General features: G+C 38.0%; 2 protein-coding genes across 3 annotated transcripts in view; one reads left to right on the top strand and one right to left on the bottom strand.

The window, feature by feature from the left end:
- GNB4 (G protein subunit beta 4) overlaps positions 1-14,211 on the top strand; it is a 32,221-nt gene extending 18,010 nt beyond the window's left edge. Inside the window, exons 3-10 of the mRNA XM_085301216.1 lie at positions 3,277-3,315; positions 3,735-3,841; positions 4,742-4,805; positions 5,555-5,717; positions 5,918-5,984; positions 6,099-6,300; positions 7,612-7,828; positions 9,133-14,211. Of these exons, the coding sequence (XP_085157342.1) occupies positions 3,277-3,315; positions 3,735-3,841; positions 4,742-4,805; positions 5,555-5,717; positions 5,918-5,984; positions 6,099-6,300; positions 7,612-7,828; positions 9,133-9,239 (966 nt within the window). The 3' untranslated portion in view covers positions 9,240-14,211. The remainder of the gene's footprint in view (positions 1-3,276; positions 3,316-3,734; positions 3,842-4,741; positions 4,806-5,554; positions 5,718-5,917; positions 5,985-6,098; positions 6,301-7,611; positions 7,829-9,132) is intronic.
- Positions 14,212-14,825: 614 nt separating this feature from the next.
- Positions 14,826-19,054, bottom strand: part of MFN1 (mitofusin 1) — a 27,608-nt gene continuing 23,379 nt past the window's right edge. For both annotated transcript variants that reach the window (XM_085301212.1, XM_085301213.1), the window contains exons 16-18: positions 18,759-18,955; positions 17,476-17,610; positions 14,826-16,507 (exon numbers count right to left, since the gene is read on the bottom strand). In XM_085301212.1, the coding sequence (XP_085157338.1) occupies positions 16,438-16,507; positions 17,476-17,610; positions 18,759-18,955 (402 nt within the window). In that variant the 3' untranslated portion in view covers positions 14,826-16,437. The remainder of the gene's footprint in view (positions 16,508-17,475; positions 17,611-18,758; positions 18,956-19,054) is intronic.

Genomic DNA, 19,054 nt, shown 5'->3' with positions numbered 1-19,054 from the left:
TTTGATGCTTCCTATTTAAGTAATAATTTGCTGCTTAGTTACTTGCAAGTCTTGTTTTTTGCCTTATGCTTTCTCTAACAGTATAATCACAAAAAATCAAWTTTGTACTTACAAATAAGTTGTGGTTATCGTTGTAGCTAGCAGCTTCCTAAAGCAGAATAAACTGCAGTGTGTAGCTGCCGATTTCCAAATAGACTTTTTATCGTCTGTAATGTTTTTACAAATATTCACCTCATGCAGTTCTTAACAGTTGTTGCTGTAGTCTGTACACAGATATGTTATGCTGGGTGGATAAAATAAGGCCACATGAATTTTGATGCGGGAAGGTTGAAAAATCAGTGAATGATGAAGTGTTAGATGGCAGCATATACAGGATGTCTTTATAACTAAAGTTGATTCCTGTTTCTGTCTATAATGAAGTTCCCATGTGATGCTTTTCCTCGCTTTTGAGATTTGAAATTCAGGATATGATTTGCAGAAGTTTTGGACACTTTGATTGCATCTGAAATTGAATTAAGTTTTGAAGAATTACTATATAAAATATTATATGAACTCTTTGGGAAAAAAAATGCTAAGAGTTTGTGTTAAGGAACTGTAGGGGCTGCACATAGATTAAAATTTGCATTTTCCACCATATGAACCAGAAAAATATACAGTTATATAGAAGAACATTTTTATATTACGATGTTAAAGATTGTTATGCTGCGTATGGAGAAGTAACAGTTAAAATGTGAGAATCAGTTAAGAGCCTGTTAAGCTTTGTTTTGGCTGCAACTATGCCAGTCATGTGGCAAGTGTTAGACAGCCTCAGGTATAGATGTTGCTAATAGCTCTTCTCTTTTTTTTTTTTTTTTCCTTTTTTTTTTTTTCTTTAATGCTCTGGTTGGTTAAGCTGCATCCAGAATTCGTTTTATGTTGGACGTCTTCAAGTATTTCAGCTAAACTAAAATATTAAAGCTGCCTAAAAACAAATATATTTCTTCCTGTGTATGAAATAAGTTCTGCATGCTAGGGGATTTGCTACTGTGGTATTTTAAGTCTCGCATGGTTCCAGACAATGTTTTATAAATATTTCTGCAGTTTAAAGACTTATTTAAGTTGAGATGAGTTGAGAAAAGCTATAAAGTGTGGTCAAAATAAGCATACACCAAAAAACTTTTAAAGCTGAAAGGTCAGGTAACTCTTGATCAAGATATTAAGATTGTTAAGCTGCTGTCTTTCGTCAAGACCTATTCTGAATACATTGGTGCAGCTCTAAAATGCGTGAGTATTTCCTTTTGTCAAAGGGGACACTGTCATTAGCGCACATATTGAACACTTTGTTGGGAGGGGGTGTGTGGGTGACATACTAGCGGTAAAGGAGGCCATACATCATTGGTTACAGAAGTCAGAAGGTATTCTGAGAAATTGCAGGAAAACAGAGAGGATTTTGTGGCTGATAGTTCAATATTACTGTTGGTAGTTTTATAATTGTTTGTGCTATAGTTTCTGGTGTAATTCTAAGCCAGAAGCCAGTCGTTTTAAAACCGTGCTTCTCATATGTGGTTGATGACTGACTACCTGTTTTTTTTTTGTTTTTGGTCCGAGTTGCAGGAGCGCTGTTTATTTGCAGTTGCAACTGAAATCAGATTTTGCGAAGTCTTGAGTGTTGCAGATAGGCTCAGAAGTGCTCCCTTGTTTGTGTTCAATTTCCTACTCTTACTATGCAAATGAAAAAATAGAAAACTTTTTTGTCTCCAGGAGTAGTTGTGAAAATAGTCTGCGTCTTTTGTGTAGGATTGAGCAATGTGCAGAAAGTAAGTCGTAGGATCATACAGTCTGAAATAAAGAAAAAAGCAGCAATATCTGGACAGAGACCTGAGCACCATCCATTTTCCTGAACCGAATAAGGCTGGTGCTTTAGAGAAGTAACATGTGAGTACTGCAAAGAAAGACCAAATGAATTCAGTTCCTTACCCCCAAAAGAGAAGGTTTTTGGAGAACACAATCTGTGAAAGGCTTCTACAAACAATAGCTATTCTGAATGTCCAGGAGAGTTAAATTTAGAAGAAACTGGCTTAAGGTGCAGCAAGATTTGTGGACGTCAGTTACTTTGCAGCACTTTGGATGTTTAGACCATTAGAATAAACTATCAAATTCTGCTCAGATAAAGCTTTTATCAAGGGAGGTGTTAAAGAACAGGGTACAGTAACACCTACGCTAAGAGGACAATCTAAACTAATGTTGAGAGATGGGCTGGTTGATGAAGAGATGAGCTGATGATGATCCTCCCAGACCAAAGACTTTAAAGTGCTATAGTATATATGCAGCTACCTTAATTTTGCTAGCTCCAAACTTTGGAGGGCTGACTGTGTTCTTGTTAATGTATTGTTATTTCCCCCCCCCCCCCATCTTCCTTCTCCCTCCCCTTCAGAAGTAAAGTGGAAAATCTCAGGTGTATGATCATCCTAGTGGACATGTTCAAAATCGAGTTTGAATCTATTCAGTCAATGGATCGCAGCACAGACTGCTGCTACTTGAGCAGTTGTTGGCAGTGGTTCTGCAGCCCTTTAACAGGGGAACTCCATGCCTGTAGGTTGCATAGATATTTGATGATAATGGAGGTGTGAAGAGACTTGGAAAATTTCTAACCTGTGTTCCAGTAAGCATATGCATAAGCATTTGCAAGTTCTGCAGATGTCTGCCTAAGGGGACATATAGATAGATACTTGTCATGTTCTTGTTCTGCTCCTGGCTTTTTTTATTTTTTATTTTCAGTTGTCTGCMGTCTAGCTTCATGTTTGCTTATTTGTAGTTCTTCTGTCCCCCCACTCATTCACTGCATRTATCTTCCTAGTTTGTTACCTTCCTGTATTCTTTTTGCTTGTCGCCCCTTGCTGCCTATTTAGTTCAGTCTAACTAAATATCTGAAAGTGGATTTTCATAGTGGAGTTCTTAGGGAATCTTAACTTGTCCTGGCAATAAGTGTGTATTAAAAATATTCAAAAGCTTTTTGATTAAACAAGGTATGGAGGAACCTGTGAGACTCAAAGGCTACTGGGGCATGACCCATCCTTGATTCCCTCCTCCTTACCCAGCTTATGTGCCAGTGCTTTAGATTCCCTAGGCAGTAAAACATGCTAGGGTGATGGAAGGTATATTGCAACGAAAATTGTTGGCTTTTTGTATTTTAAAAATGGTGGCGCCTAGCTTAAAGTTATTTTCCCATTGTTCACTTCTTTCAGTTAATGCTCAGTGTTGCGTTTTAGACTCAGATTGTTCTATTCTCTGTTTCAGGATGCAAGAAAAGCATGTAGCGACACAACTCTTGCTCAGGTACGTTCTTGATTCTTTGTTATAGGCTGTTCCTTGATACTAAAATAAAAATAAAAATTCTGCTTTGAAATTTCAAATGGCAGCCACCATGCTTTAAAAGGTAACAGTTCAGAAAGTATTTTATTTAGTGGCTGTGGCTTGAAAAATTTCAAATTTGTTAATCAGAAATGGCCTCTGTATTAGGTACTACCTTCAGTGACTTTCTGAAGTTTCTTACAGCTGTTAGAAAGTATATTACTGTGTCTTCTGTAAAATCTGTTTTCCTGAGTGTTGCATGGAAACATTGCTGGRTTGTTCATCCTTTTTTAAGGTTGCATGCCCAGATAGTGTATTTTCTATCAATGTTCGAATGTATTTAGATATTTTGCATTTTAAAGATAGTCCTCAGTATCTCATRGTTTTGTTTTATTTATTTTTAGATCACAACAAGTCTGGACTCAGTGGGTCGAATTCAAATGCGAACAAGGCGTACGCTTAGAGGTCACTTAGCCAAAATCTATGCTATGCACTGGGGATCTGACTCAAGGTTTGTACAAGTGATTGTTAAATCTGCAGTTTAAGGATTAGAATTAGGATCATCTGCATTAATGTCAGTTTTGGGAGCCATGTTGTCTTGGTACCGTCCCGGGGGAGGGTCGGGGGCTGTGACTGTAAGCTTTTTGTTTCTTTTTAATTATACTTGCTTTTTAAAGCCAATGAGTATTGCATAGTAGTAAAAGGAAAGGCTGGAGTGATAGGAGAGGAACTTTGCTTGTTCATACCACAGACATTTTGACTTTTCCTTCTTACAGTTTAAACTAAGTTTTTTGAATCTAAGCGGAGGGTGTCTGAGGGGGTATGTTTTTGGAATGATAGGTATTGTAATGTTGAACAATTATATAACATCTCTAATAACAGAATTTTGAGAACAAGATTTATTTCATTAAAAAAGGTATTTTCTTGTGTGTGTGTGTAGCAAGCCTAGTCACCTCATACCCTAGTAGGAGCAGGCTTTGTTAATGCGCCTTTTGAATGTGGGCGTGTTTGTTTTTTTTTCTCAGATAGTCCAAAAAGAAATATTTCTAAAATCTGCCCTCAAGATTTAATGTTTATCATTGTGTAGCTCTATAGTTAAAATATTAGTATATGAAAGATATTTTATAAGCTCTCCCTCTCAGCAGCTTTTATATGTTTAGAGGTAAGTTGTTCTTGTCTGTTGTTAATCACGAGTCCCCGTGGACAGTGAGGATTCTTTTGTCAGGTAATACACAGTTCTTTGCAGATTCTTCCAACAAATGTTGACCTTAAAATTTTTTTAAAATAAGTAATGGGAAATATTGGAAGTCTTTCTGAATCACTTGGTAATCATGCATGACATACGTCTACTCTGAGAACTAATTTTTTGGTTTATTCTACATTAACATTTTATTTTTATGTTTATATTTAGGCTACTAGTCAGTGCTTCTCAAGATGGAAAATTAATTATTTGGGATAGTTATACAACAAATAAGGTAGAGTTATTTATAATTCATAGCAATAATTCATGCAGAATTTGTCTGTTTAAGCGGTTTTCTCTGTCTTTCCAYGTTTGCAAGTCAGAAATGAAAAAGCATCTTTTTTCTATTTAAAGTTTTGCTTTTTTTCCTTTTGTGACTAGCTGATGGCTAAAGATGTCTGTCAGTTTTGTATCTCAACTAGTTCTGTCTTGTACTAAATGTCTTCACTGCAGTTTGTTAGTATGGTAGTGTGTAACTTTTATTCTCTGTGTGTATATTGGTGCCTCTGAAATAAATGGTTTTGGTTTATTTTAACTTGTAGAAATATACAAATGTACAGCCTCTGAATACACAAGAATACTTTGCTTTTTGGGTTAGAGAAAGGAGGGAGGGGAACTTGTCAAATGAGTAAAGTCTAGGTAGAGTGTGGAGAGGTGATCTGCTGCTGTAAACTGTCCGGTGTCTGTACATTTATAATATATAGTTCAGAGATCTAGAAGAACTAGACAGAGAAATTTAAGTAGAACAAACAAATGCTGTAAATTTTTAGATTTAGAATAGTCTTGCTATTGTGTAAACATGAAAATTCACCATATATAAATATGAACATAGGTTGTAAAATGTTTTAAAATCAAGATACTGAAATTCATGGTACAGAATCTGTTTGGTGCGTTTAGTCTGCTACGATTCATAAGCAGATACGAAAGACAAACGARTGAATGCTAAGATGTGATGTGGCATTAATGAGCTCTGTCTGTCTGAAGATGCACGCCATTCCCTTGAGATCCTCCTGGGTGATGACTTGTGCGTATGCACCTTCTGGCAACTATGTCGCCTGTGGTGGATTAGACAACATCTGTTCCATATACAACTTAAAAACCAGAGAGGGCAACGTGAGAGTGAGCCGAGAGTTACCAGGGCATACAGGTCAGCCACGTTTTTATTTCAACTTTTTTTTTTTTTTTTTAATGGCATTAAATGGAACGGTCTCACTTTGAGGTGTGTTGTGAAATAATTCTGTTGGCTTACACACAGTAGATCCAGGAAAACCATAATTGCTACTTTGGGGTATTAAACTATTGTCGTTGCTCTTAGTTGTAAAACTAACATAACTGTTTTGTTTTTAGGATACTTGTCCTGTTGTCGCTTTCTTGATGACAACCAAATTGTCACCAGCTCAGGAGACACCACTTGGTTAGTTTTTTGAGCTCTTGGCTCCCTCTCGATCACAATACCTTAATTTGTATTTAAAACCGGAACTCTCCGATAACCTATTGCACTGTGTTAACGCTCTCACTTTATCTGCAGCGCTCTGTGGGATATTGAAACTGGTCAACAGACCACCACATTCACTGGGCACACTGGCGATGTGATGAGTCTCTCTCTAAGTCCGGATATGAGGACTTTTGTTTCAGGTGCCTGTGATGCCTCCTCAAAGCTTTGGGATATTCGAGATGGAATGTGCAGGCAGTCGTTCACTGGGCACGTGTCAGACATTAATGCAGTTTGTGTAAGTGATCGTTTGCATTCCTCTATGGGAAAGGGGGTGAGGAGGATGAAATGCTGTAATTGCTTAAACTTAACTTATAGTCTACTGTGTTACCTTGTTTTTAAATCTTTGATAGGGAAGAGATTRCTAAATTTTCTGTGTGTGTGCGTATAATTTACGTTGAACACTTCTTCGTAGAAAGCGATAAGGTTTTTAATATAAGAAAAAAGACTTTCTAGTAACTTGTGATCTAATTTATAACTTATTACTATTATCTGTGATGTGTTGAAATGTTCTTGAAATAGTTTCAGCTATGTTCTTGATCAACAGTTGAGACCCTAAGTGCAGCGATTTTTCTTCCTATTTTTTTAATGAAGCATAGAATGAGGGAAACTTTGTTCACTGCAACAGCATGTTAAAACTGAAAATTCGGTTTGCTGCAAGGGAAGAAAAAAAACTCAGCTTCCCTAATCATCTTAAGCTTTTTTGTTTATATTTGCCTTTCAGAACATTTTGCTGAAAGCTCTTCTCAGTGGAAGAAATCAAGTACAGTTTTGTTAAGATYGGTACTTAGGTTGAATATTCTTCCTTGGAATCACTTTGTAATATTTATGAATCGGATTTTATTTCCTCTGTCATCGTAACACTATGTTCTGATCTGCAAGATASAAACTCTGATAAACAGGGAGTGAAACCTAAGTCTAAACTGCATCTGTTTTTGATAAACATGAAAAATTATTAAGGCTGAGAAAATACCAAAGGCATGACCAGTAGAAAAAATGCAGTTCCTCTACTTAGAGCAGAATCYTGAGATGTGTTGAGCTCGTTTCATTCCTTTCAGTCATTATGGTTATTGCAAGATTGGCTTTGATTTGGAATAGATTTTGGAAATTGAATTTCTTGCTTGCAGTCTTCTAGCTTGACTGAGCCAACCTGCCTGACCAGCTCAGGGTGGAACATTGTGCACCACTTCACACAGGTCTTTGCAGCCCTCGGCCAGGACACAAATAGTTGCGTTCTGCTTCATTTTATAGGAGTTAGTTACATCCCCTTTGACTCCTGTTATATCTTAGGCAGGAACTGGCTGGATGAAATTCYAGTCATGAAAGGTAATACTATTGTAGAAGTGTTTGTTGCATAGCTGTATGTGTGCAGTTACTTTCTTTTTAATGTCCAGATTGATAGGGATTTTGCTTGCTTGTTTATTTTTAGTATTCTGTTAAGCCTTAATCTGGTGACCCTGGTGAAATAAACCTGCGAGGCTGTTGAAGTAATGCACAAACAATGTATTTTTCTGGTGTCAAACTCCTGTCTCTTAATTAAAACTTCCAGTTTTTCCCTAATGGACATGCCTTCGCCACTGGTTCTGATGATGCCACTTGCCGCCTCTTTGACCTACGTGCAGATCAGGAACTAATGATGTATTCACATGACAATATCATCTGTGGAATCACTTCTGTAGCCTTCTCAAAAAGTGGTCGCCTTTTGCTAGCAGGTTACGATGACTTCAACTGCAATGTGTGGGATACTCTGAAAGGGGAAAGAGCAGGTGGGTCCAAGGAACTGAAATGAGCTGAAGTTTTCTATTTCCATAGAGAAAAATGGATATTCAAAACCTATGTGAAATGCAGAGCTAGTTCATTGTCAGTGCCACTGCTGGTGATGTGGAATCTGCTTTCTTCCTCTTGACACTGTTTTCCTCTAGAATRGTATCCTTTATTTTACTGCATTTGATCATATCTTCCAGGTGTTATGCTGTATTACTTTGTGATACAGACACGCATCTTTGATGTATAATGAATAGCAGAGTACTAATAAATGCTCCTGTCAGTGAGCTGCTCCTGGCGTTGGGCACTGACCATTATATATCTCTGTGCTGAAAGATACCAGCTCTTGAGGCGAAGGAGCAGCCTACAGAATTAAATAGCATCTTCAAAAAAAATTTGTCACTGAAATGTATGGAATTAAGTATTACAAAATTAAGCATTTGCATTGACTTCTGCATACACCACAGGAAGTACAACTTTCAGCAGCATAAAAGTTGTCTTCAGATGGGAGTAATCCACAGGAATCTTTTTGCCTTGGGGACCGTAATTTCCTGCCGTTGAGGGGGATGAGAGGAAGACGTTTAATTCTTGAATTACCTCTGTCATTATAAGCAAGATGTTTATGGTATAGCATAGGTGTATTTATTTTTTGACACAATACAGCTTAACCTGGTACAGTAGGTTAAACCATGGGGACCTAGTCCTGTTTTGAGCCTTAATTCTGCTATTAAAATGCATCCTTTCCTTAAGGGGCATCCAGGTTAAGGAKCAAAGAAGCTGGATGTGGTAACCTGGGGCAGGGGAATGGACAAGTGCAAGAGAGGGTAGAAGAAAACAAAAAGAAGAGGCAGTATACAGTGTTGCTCTTCTAATACCCTAATACAATATATAGGGGATTGCTAACCCTTGGCTTTTGCAAAACTTAAGAAATGATAAGGTAGTTCTGTGTTCAGGGCACTGTCACAAAACACCATATTTGATTTTTGTAAGTGTTTGACGGACAAAATTGTAGACAAGGTTCTTGAAAATGGGGGAAAAACAGCAGAGCGCCAGATGAGGGATAAGGAGGACTTTGAGTGAAAAAGGAGGAAAAGTCTAAGGGCAGGGAAGGAAACCTGTTTGTTGTGAAGTTGTTTCCTGAGATGGCTGTTATGTCTTGTTGTTCAGGCTAAATAAAGGGTGTGACCAGGTTCTGTATTACATCTCTCTTAGAATGCTTGAAGACTGACCTAGGAGAGTAGACTAACAGCTGAAGTCCTTGCCTTGAACTTGTGAATTTTRACTGTCCTTACTGCTTCTTTTCCAGGTGTCCTTGCTGGCCATGACAACCGTGTCAGCTGTTTAGGTGTTACTGATGATGGCATGGCTGTAGCTACAGGGTCTTGGGACAGTTTTCTCAGAATCTGGAATTAACTGGGAGCCAAACATGTACATTCTCCATTTGAGACCTGGAGAGATCAATGCTGCAGCCTATAGCTGTGAAATAACATTTCTACCTTGTATTTGCAGGTGAAGTTTTTCTATTCACTGATTATTACACAAAAAGGCTTTCTGTAAACTATAAAAAAAAATCAAGTGAAGAAACAGGGGAGGGGGGAAGAAATCACTGACTTTTTAAAAGGGGCCAGCACACATAATCATGGTGACCGACAAACTAAGAGCCAGTCTTTTTGTTTTTGGTGGTTTGGTTAGATTGTCCTTGAAGGGTTTTTGCTTGTGCTCAGTCTGCTAATCCTGTACTTTTTTTGTACATAACAGAATATACACATTATAGCAGCCAATCATGTAACATTTGTCTGTATGTAAAGAAATATGTTTGCATTTTTTAAGGAACTACGTTTATAGCTTTGCTTTTAATCTGAGATATCACTTCTGGGTTTTGTAGTGGATGAACTAGATTGCTGTTTTAAATGTTTTTGTGAATTTACTGTAGATAAAGTGAAGCCAATGGTATGTATGTGTTTTTATAATAGAAGGCATTTGAATTTTTTTTTTTAAAAAGGCCCTGGAGAGACTCCCAGTTAAGACCTAGCGCCTTATTCACTCACTTCTTGACCTACTTGCCTACTTAATCATGGGGGTTATTCCTTCAAGCCAGTGGTTCCTGGGTCATCCATTGGCAGTCATGGCCTCTGAACACCAAGGAGTTAATGCCAGGCAGATTTGGAGCAACAGCGCGCAAAAAAAAAAAAAAAAAAAAAGTCCCATTCCAGAAGTATTAGCTTTCTTACTGCAGCTTTTCACATAAGTTATTCCATACAGTCCTTGGGTATGGAAGCCAAGTGACTTGCATCGCTGTCATTAAGTGGCTGAGTGCTTTTGCTTTTGACAATTCAGCTCTAAATAAGGTAGTTTTGGCCCGCCACTAACTCTAGCTGATTTGCACTAACAAAATGATTTGCCATGATATTTAGTGCGCAGAAAGCAGTGTATTTGCAAAGCTTGCTCTGCAATTACTACAATAAATTGAGACGCTCAAGAAGACTTCACTTAGAATTCTTAGAGATTTAAAATGTGCAGTTAATTACATATAATCCCCATCAAAACCGGGGGATTGCTGAAGAGTAGCACAACGAAACCTGCTTGCTGTCAGTTATRTGCAGTGTGAATTATAAAAGGAATTGTGTAACTTACAGTGAACCAAATAACTTTACTTACCTGTGTGACCCTTTAAAATTCTGTACTATAATCATCTTAGTGATTTGCTTGTTCTCCTATGGTCACAGTAGTCTCTGCCATGGGAGCTTATTAGATGCTAACTGTTCTGCATTCTGACACTGTAAATAGCCATTTCCTCTCCTGGTCCTCATTTATTCTGATTTTTTGATGTCAGTTACTTATAAATGATAGGCTCTGATCAAGTACACTTGAGTGTAGATATAGGAAGAATCAAGTGATTGATGCCATTTCAAACTACCCAGGAAGATTAACTCTTTGGTGCCTGGCAGCATGCCTGTGCTTGTGATGGATGCTCTCTTGGGAATCTGAAAGTCTGTTGCCTTTCTTGGAAAGGGGAATTAAGTCTATTGGCTTCTCTTAAGTGACTTATTACAAGTAAGTGTATTTTAAATTATCAAGTTGGAAGAAATGTTAATCTGCTGTCATCTAAAGGTATGGGGAGTCTGGGTATCTTTGGGTCAGGTAGTAAATATAAGTGCCCAGTATTTTGTAATATACCAAAACAGATTTGTTGCCGAGACCACTATTTGTCAAGTTTGACATTTGTAATCTTAAATTTCAGTACTTCCAGACTGTGCCTGTAAACTTGCCATGTCTACAATGGTTAAGGTGCCAATAAACGTACCAATCACAGTAAATTCACCTTTTTTTTTAAAAAAAAGCACGTCTTGTGCTAGAAAAGTATACACTTACTAACAGCAGACTGTGGTGTAGGACCAAAATTACACAATATTGTATGTCACAGGAATTCCTCAGCATTTTGCTTTATTTGTCCGCGTTAACAGAACTATTTATGTAAGTAATACTTGCTACTCTTCCAAGTGAGCAGCTCTTTGGGATCTTGAAGATTTGTTTATTTTGTAGTGGTACACTTTTTTCCTTTCTCTCTCTCTCTCTCTCTNTTTTTTTTTTTTTTTTAACTTCACAACTGCCTTGAGTGAATCATCCTGAAAATTTATTACTAAGGAATTTTAAGGAATTTTAAGACAATATTCTTTTCTAAAAACAAAAAAAATCTTTTTCCGTAAGTGTTTTGAACCAATTTCCTAGTCARCCCTGTTGCAAAGACAGGTTGCCCTTTTTACACTCTGGTATTAAAATTAGCTTCTGCTTATGAAACTCCAAAAACTATTTTACAAATGTATATAACTTCTTTTCTTAAAAGTTCAGGTAGACTGTACGCCTCTCATACAAGTATTATTGCAAATAATTTCACTATCATCGTTTGGTGGGCAATTGTCTGTTGGATGCAGCTGCTTTTAAAATAACTAACAAGGAATGCCATCTACTTGCTAATGAGGTTTCCAAAAGCATCATGCAAGTACCTGCCAGCTTTTGCCATTTGGTGACCGGGTTGCGTAGTGCCGCAGGTCCTGAGGTGGCTCCTTTGCGTTGGTGCACAAAGAAACACCCACGAAGTCCAGCTGTGGAAACAGTACCTGGTGCTTCTGAGGAACTTGCAGAAAGCTGTCTTGTGATAGATCCTGCCAGGTGATACTTGCTGTTTAGTTACTGGCCTGTAAATAGTTCAGAAAACACACGCACGCACACACACACACACACACACATATATATATATATATATATATATAAAAGCCTATGGAATTAGTGTAACACATTGCTATTATATAAGAGAGCAAATAATGAACTTGCAAAGGCTGTTTCTTTCTTTTTTTTTTTTAACAGCTGTGAACTTTGCACTTGCTAAAAGGATGCAGTTTAATGGTGAAAATTCCACYCCCCTCTTTCTATAACGAAGATATTAATAAAAATCATGCTTTGTAGGTTGTACTCAGAAGGTTTCATCCTGGTTTTGCATCAAAAGAAAATGGTATATGCCTGTAGTTTAACATAGGTTTAAGTACACAGCTTAGTGTGGTTTCTAACTAACTGTTCACTATGACAGCAAACTCATTTCGTATATAGAGGATTTTGCAGCACTATTAGGTACAGCTGAAACTGTCCTGAAGTCTTTGTTGCCAAACTACAGCGTTACCTGAATTTCAAATAACGTATGTAATTACAGAACTATAGTAACTTTATGACTATTGTGCCAAAACAATTGGTGGCAAAATAACTCTTCCCAGCCTTTGTAACAAAAGTATATCACTAACCCACGGCTTGGGAAGTGGAACTGCATGCTTTGTATACCAAGACTTACTTTATTGGGGTACAATTTTTTTGTCAGAATTTTCTTAGGTTGATTTAACAGCTTTGTAAGAGGAAGATACAAATGAGGCCAAGCACGCAGCTTCTGGGTGCGTTCTCACATACGCTCTGCCTTCTATTTATTGTTAGATATGTTTGTTGAGACTTGGGAAACCACAAAAAGCTCCTGTATGGCATCTTGCTAGTGTATACTCACTTTCAGTACCGTAATGTGGGCCTGTTTCCATCACGTCCAGACTCTTTTTCTTCCAAGCATTGTTATCGTCTGCCTCGTGCTAAATTGCAGRTGCTTAATACTTCTGGCAGATCTGATAGTTCAATATACTGTTTGAAATAGGAACACGGATTAAATAGGCTTTTTTCCCACTGCCTAAGGAGAGGACCTGACCATGACTTGGCAAAGCTGAATTGATGTAACAGCTGGTCCTAGTGTGCTTACTTGTAATGCATGGATTGGAAATAGTTAATCTTTAATTCAGTTAGTGTAACCGCTTGTCCCACAATGAAGTTCACATTATGTTAAGGTGGAATGAAAACATTGTGAAAACATTCCAAGAGTGCTTAGTCTTTCCTCTTTGAGGACACTGTCACCTCCACTAGGTTTAGTGCTGTGCTTTAAGATGTTGGTGAGAGTAAGTATTGGCTAATTCAAATAGTTGGTATAAATGGTTGTGTAGCAGAATGACTGATTTTTTTGAGATAGCATTTCCTGTAAAAGTAATTAAGCATGGGTTGATGGTGCACTTTGTATACAGTAATCTGGCATGCATGCTGGTAAAACTACTTCCTACACTTCAGAGGCACCACAAGCCTTTTTATCCAATTGCTGGTTATGTAAAATACATGCAGAATGTTAATGCAGTGTTGTTATGGTAAATGTGTGAACAGTGTTACTAATTGATATAACTGATAACAGATTACATGTGCCTGACATTCTTATACCACACAGTATGTTTAGGTTTTAACTAATACAGACTTCAGTGGAATAGTCTTAGATATTTCAAGCCTTTGTTTTACTTACACAATGGTGCTCTACTTGTGTTTCTTTCTTTTTTTTTTTTTTTTTAATAAAAGCATCTGAACACTTGTAGTACATATTACATCCAAAGGAGTCTGAAACAAAATGCTTCTAAACATGCTTGATCTTACTTTGCCTTTAGTTTTCAGCATTTCTCATCAGATAGCTTTTGTTTGTTAGTTTGTTTTCCTTATTGCTGACTACTTTGGAAAAACTTCAGTAATGTTACCAATTATGAAGTGATTCTGCACTGCCTTTGGATTGTGTATGTATTCAGAAACAGTCTTAAAGCTTTTATTTAAGCTATTAAAAAAACCAGGGACTTGTGCCATTTGTTCTTTAACAGTGCTGTTGTAAAAAGACTTCCCTGTGAAAAAAAAATCATTTGCTATGAACTCAGTTTATAGCTTTTTTTTTTTTTTCCACGATGGATCTTTTCTTTGTATTTGTACAGTGGCTCAGTGAAAAATGTTGCCATGAGTTGATATTGTAACCAATAAACAAGTGCTTTTAACCAGACTGTGTCACATGTGAGAGCTTTATTAAAGCCCTGATTGATTGCAACTGTGCCTGTCCTAAAGATTAAGATTCTTTCCATGGCTTTGAGCGAAAACCTGCAATACCTACAATAATTAATTCTTGCTTTTGGTTATCTTGTCACAGTGATTTTTTTTTTTTTGTATGCATGCCAAACAGAAAATACTATGAAAGCCTTTATGAACAAATAATTAATGTGACTTTCTTTTTATACAAAAGCCATGTGGTTTTATACATTTTCTCCCTGAGAAATGGGGGCTGAATAAATTCAGAGGCATGTTAATACTATAGCAAAAAACCCTCAGAAATTAGCCACTTACCGGGACTGGAAAAACCCCAACCTCTCCTTGGTTCTTCATTCATTCATTCACAGCAATGCCCCTGTTATGAAATACAGCAGCTACCTTCAGCCCTGCCTTTTCTTTAGCATCTAGGGGATGAATATTGCTGTGCAGAGTACACAGGTTGTCTGCTACCAGAGGAAACTTTAACCTGGGTGGTTAAGTTTAAAATTCTGTAGTGGACAGACATTACATACAACAGAAATCTTTCAGGTGTTCATCTTCCATACAGCTGCCAAATAACTTTACTAGAGCACAGGGATGATATTCTTTTTAATAAATGTGTATACATGCATGTAAAGGCTCAGCTTGATACAATGTCCATAAAAGTGCTTCAGAAATGAGCATCAGTACACATCTGTAACTTCACATACAAGAAAGCCAGGTAGTTACTCATTTTCATCATTCATAATTTTTCTCAAAACATCTGAGACACCTCRTGCGTGCTGCTAATGAAAGTTTTGAAAGAGCCATGCTTCTGCCAGCATCGTCAAACAAAAACAAACATTGAGATACCTTACAGTCAAAACAATGTTGTCTGCCTTCAAAGAGTTAATTACCTTGCGCATTAGGTTTTTTTTTTTAAAACCTATTTCCTTTTATGATAGCCCTTATTTACTGGAAAATAGCAACTCCCTACCATTCAGGTTTAAGTTCAAATACTTTGTTTAGTCATGTTAAACATGTCCATAAAAATACATATATAAATATTCTGAAAAGGCTTTCTCCTTCAAAATAAGTTATTTTTAAAAAGACTGTTTATAAAATCTAGGTGTTAGAGAGTGCAGATGGCAGCAGCAAAAAAAAAAAAAAAAAAAAAAACTTTTTCATTTTTAAAAAAAGGTTTTGACCTGCTGGAGCTGAGTAAAGGTAAAATAGTCAGATGTACCTGTCTTAAATCCCACCTGTGAACCATGGACGTGTGCAGAACATTGCATGAGATTTTTATCTCTGAAACACAGCCTCTACTGGCTTTTTGAAAGCAGCAGCTCAAGCTCATTTGACACCTTAAGCTTCCTTTCCTAACACACAAAAACTGAGTGCCAAGAACATCTGTTCAAAAAAATTCTTTGCCTTCATGCTAGCCTGGTAACCACGCTCACTGGAACTCACCTGCGCATAGGTGGCAGCGGTGACCTCGGGGCTGAATGACCAGTTCACCACAGAACAAGCTTTTTGGCTTTCCCACAGCCCGTTGCAGTACTTAAGCATTAGGTTCGTTTTGACTTAAGCAATGGCACCTGTCTAAACAGAGTAGCCAGAGCAGCGTAGCACCTACTGCAGTTCATCAATGCGTGCTCTCGTTTACTACACCTTTCATTTCCATACAAGGACAAGAACAGCTGCCCAACAGAATTTCACTTGCCTTCAAAACAATCAAGAGTCCTTTGCACCTGCAGGAAATAATATTTCCCTTCATTTGGAAGAAAAAAAAAAAGAAAAAAGCAGCTTTCTTTACCACTAGCTCTTCCTTGTCAATTGAAAACTGGAGTCACTGTGATAAGCTCTCCCTCCCTGCATAAACTCCTGGATGCCAGGAAGCGAGGCTTGCCACTGCTAAATAGTAATACAAACCAATATAGATTTGGGTTTTTATTGTTAAGCATCCAAAGAAATTTAGTGTTTAAATATACTTCTTAAACAAAAAAATTTCAATCTAACAAAATGAATACAGCATTCTGGGTTCCACAGCTCTTCAATTTGGTTTGCTGTCAGAGTCCAACCCAAATTTTACAGTAATAAGTGTAATCAAAGTAACATTAAAAATATAATTCATTTCATGTGACTCCACATGGAGGAGAAGTATCATGTGTAAAATTTCTACTTTGTCCTACAAAGGATCATCAGGAAAGTTAGCAGTGAAGTTTTATTTACTCTTTTGAAGAAAGTGTTTCGTAAAGTGATCTAGTTCATTCTCAAGCTGAATGGCTTTATTTCTGTAAAACAAACAAAAACAACAGATTTACTGCAATGCAGTAACATCACAAAGTAACAAGAATCAACATCAGTGTTTGCTTTTTGTTCCTCTATTAATGAAATCCAGAGCACTAGGAAATCTAAGCGTCTGCTCTCATCAGAGCCTCGGATATTGTACCTGCGGGACACTGGCTACGCAGAGGTCGGCCACGAGCCATCTGCGACACGTTGCCATTTCCCCGCAGGCGGTGTTGGGCCAGGTCCATCTGGGACTTCCCTGGCACTTGCTTTCCTCCTCCTCAATGACACGATAAGCTCTGCAGCTGCCATCCTTCAGCTTCCCCACTGATAGCAGTGGAAAAGCCTCCCACCACCCATGCTGTTTATGCAGCTACACATGCATCTGGTTGTGGTCTAGAACCTTCAAGATCAAGAGGCAGCACACAGCAAGAGCAGGCTAACAACAGGGAGAAACGAGGATGAGACTCRGAGACTCAGATGCAACATAGGGCTCCAAAGTCCCTGAACCACTAATTGCTACAGGGTGCTCTTTTGTAAACATCTACTACTAGTACTAAAAAATAACTATTAGACTGAATGACTTTTGTCTCGACACAGTACAGGTGCTCCACTGCTGGGGGGGGGGGGAGTGCCACGCTATTGTACCTATGGAAGACACCCTCAAACATTCTCCAGAAAGCATCTCCCCCACGCAAGAGACACTCAGACAAAAAACATGGTCTAGGAGATGCTATTTTGGGAACTCTTCTCATTCASCTGGACAGAAGCATCTACTTTGTCAAAACTGAATGGCTCTTTGGTTAAAGCTGATGGTAGACGAAGGAGAATAGATACTGCTACACACCCTTCTGCACTCCTGCCTCAGAATTACCTGCCTCATTTCAACTTYGAAGTAACAACAAACATTGGTCTCACTGAACTCAGCAGGGCTAGGAATTTGCTCTCATCCAGTCACACCCAGACTTACCGTAGTTGCTTGGAGTTGCTCTGTATGTTCTCCAGCTGATCTATTTCTTTGGAAAGCCTAGCAATTTCTTCTTCCAGGTTTTTCTGGGTAACATCCACCTGTTGGCAGAGCCGAGCAAAGGTAGTGGCCATTTCCCTAAAGGAAAACAGGTTTGGAATCACACTTTAGAAAAGTCTGAACGTACCAACTCTTACAGCAGAAAACAGAGCAAATGCTCACAGTTAACCTGACTTAGGGCTCGAAGTCTGAAGTGAATGAATGCTACTCTAACCACAGACATGCTCAGCCTCCACTAGGAACTGTGCTAACTTCCAGGTCTTCTTAGTAAGGTTTTGGATAAAGAGGCTACAGTTTAAGACCAATTCTCAAATGCATATGCACTGAGGTGTATGGAGTAACCTTTTTAGGTAGGAATTTCATGATCTTTTAAACTCCCCCATTTATTCAGTGGGGAACAGACTGTCCAGAGTGGCATCTTAAGCATGAAACGTAAAGCTATTACAAGTCAAATCTGTTTCTYGCAACATCCCTGACTACAACTCGTTTAAACAGCATTTCAGCAGCAGGTCAAAATGCCTCACAATGACAGGAAGAGACAGGCATTATTTTCATCTCTTTATAAAGGCTCCAAGTATTCTTTACCTTGAGGCAGTAATGAAGATTGTATAATAGAAGAGCTTAGACACTGAGAAAGCACTGCCATAACTGTTCCTTAAACAGGAGCAATTCATGTTCAAGTCAACTTTGAGCTTTCGCTTCTCCAGCAACTGCCCCTATCATAGTAGCAGAACTCYAGCGCCAAAGACCAGAGTTCTCCTGTTTTATGCAAAAGTAGTTGCTGACTAAAAACAAACATAAAGAAGGGACTACCAGCAAACTTCTCTTAGCTTTCTGTTTCCTTCTCCCTCCCCTAATTATTATACAATATGAYACAATAAATGCCAAGGGACATGATGACAGCAGGAATATCCTACCGTCCTCCCATTTCACATACAGTCAATTCCYACTCCTGGTACAACACAGATCCTACATGTTCAAGTTTTAACACTACACACAGGGCAAGCTCCACAAAAGGGTAAAATTGATTACTTCTCCATTTCTAGTCTGTTTTTTGTTCTCCTCTTCAAACAGAGTAGACTTAAAGGAGGCTAAGAACCTTAAGCCTTCACATATTACCCTTCCATACTATTTTATAACTTCTCTCCATAACAAATAGTTAAAAAATCAGATACCTGGAATGGATTTCCTGTCTTAGTGACTATAAACACCAATGTGATACTTACTGTTGTACCTGATGGCTACAATTTGCACTTGTAAAACTGACGATCATCTGCAGCTTTTCAGTAGCATAGTTTACGAACTGCTGTTTAAAGGCTCTCTCTTTTGCTTTAGTGGTCCAAGTTAGTCGCTCATACAGATATAATAACCCATATACACTTAAGGAAAGAGAGATGAGTTTCCAGCCTACAGTTCTCCAAATCTGAAAAAGAGGATTCTTCATTAGCTTAAGAAAGAGCTGCCATACGGAATGCAGTCAGAATTAAGTGTATAAAGAAATGCAATTCCATGCTTTTTTTTT

The sequence above is a fragment of the Rhea americana genome, unplaced genomic scaffold (assembly GCF_003343005.1).
Source record: "Rhea americana isolate MKP2758 unplaced genomic scaffold, rheAme1 scaffold_174, whole genome shotgun sequence".
Classification (NCBI taxonomy): Eukaryota; Metazoa; Chordata; class Aves; order Rheiformes; family Rheidae; genus Rhea; species Rhea americana.
The sequence above is the reverse complement of the archived record's forward strand: the minus strand, read 5'-3'. Positions and strand labels throughout refer to the sequence as shown.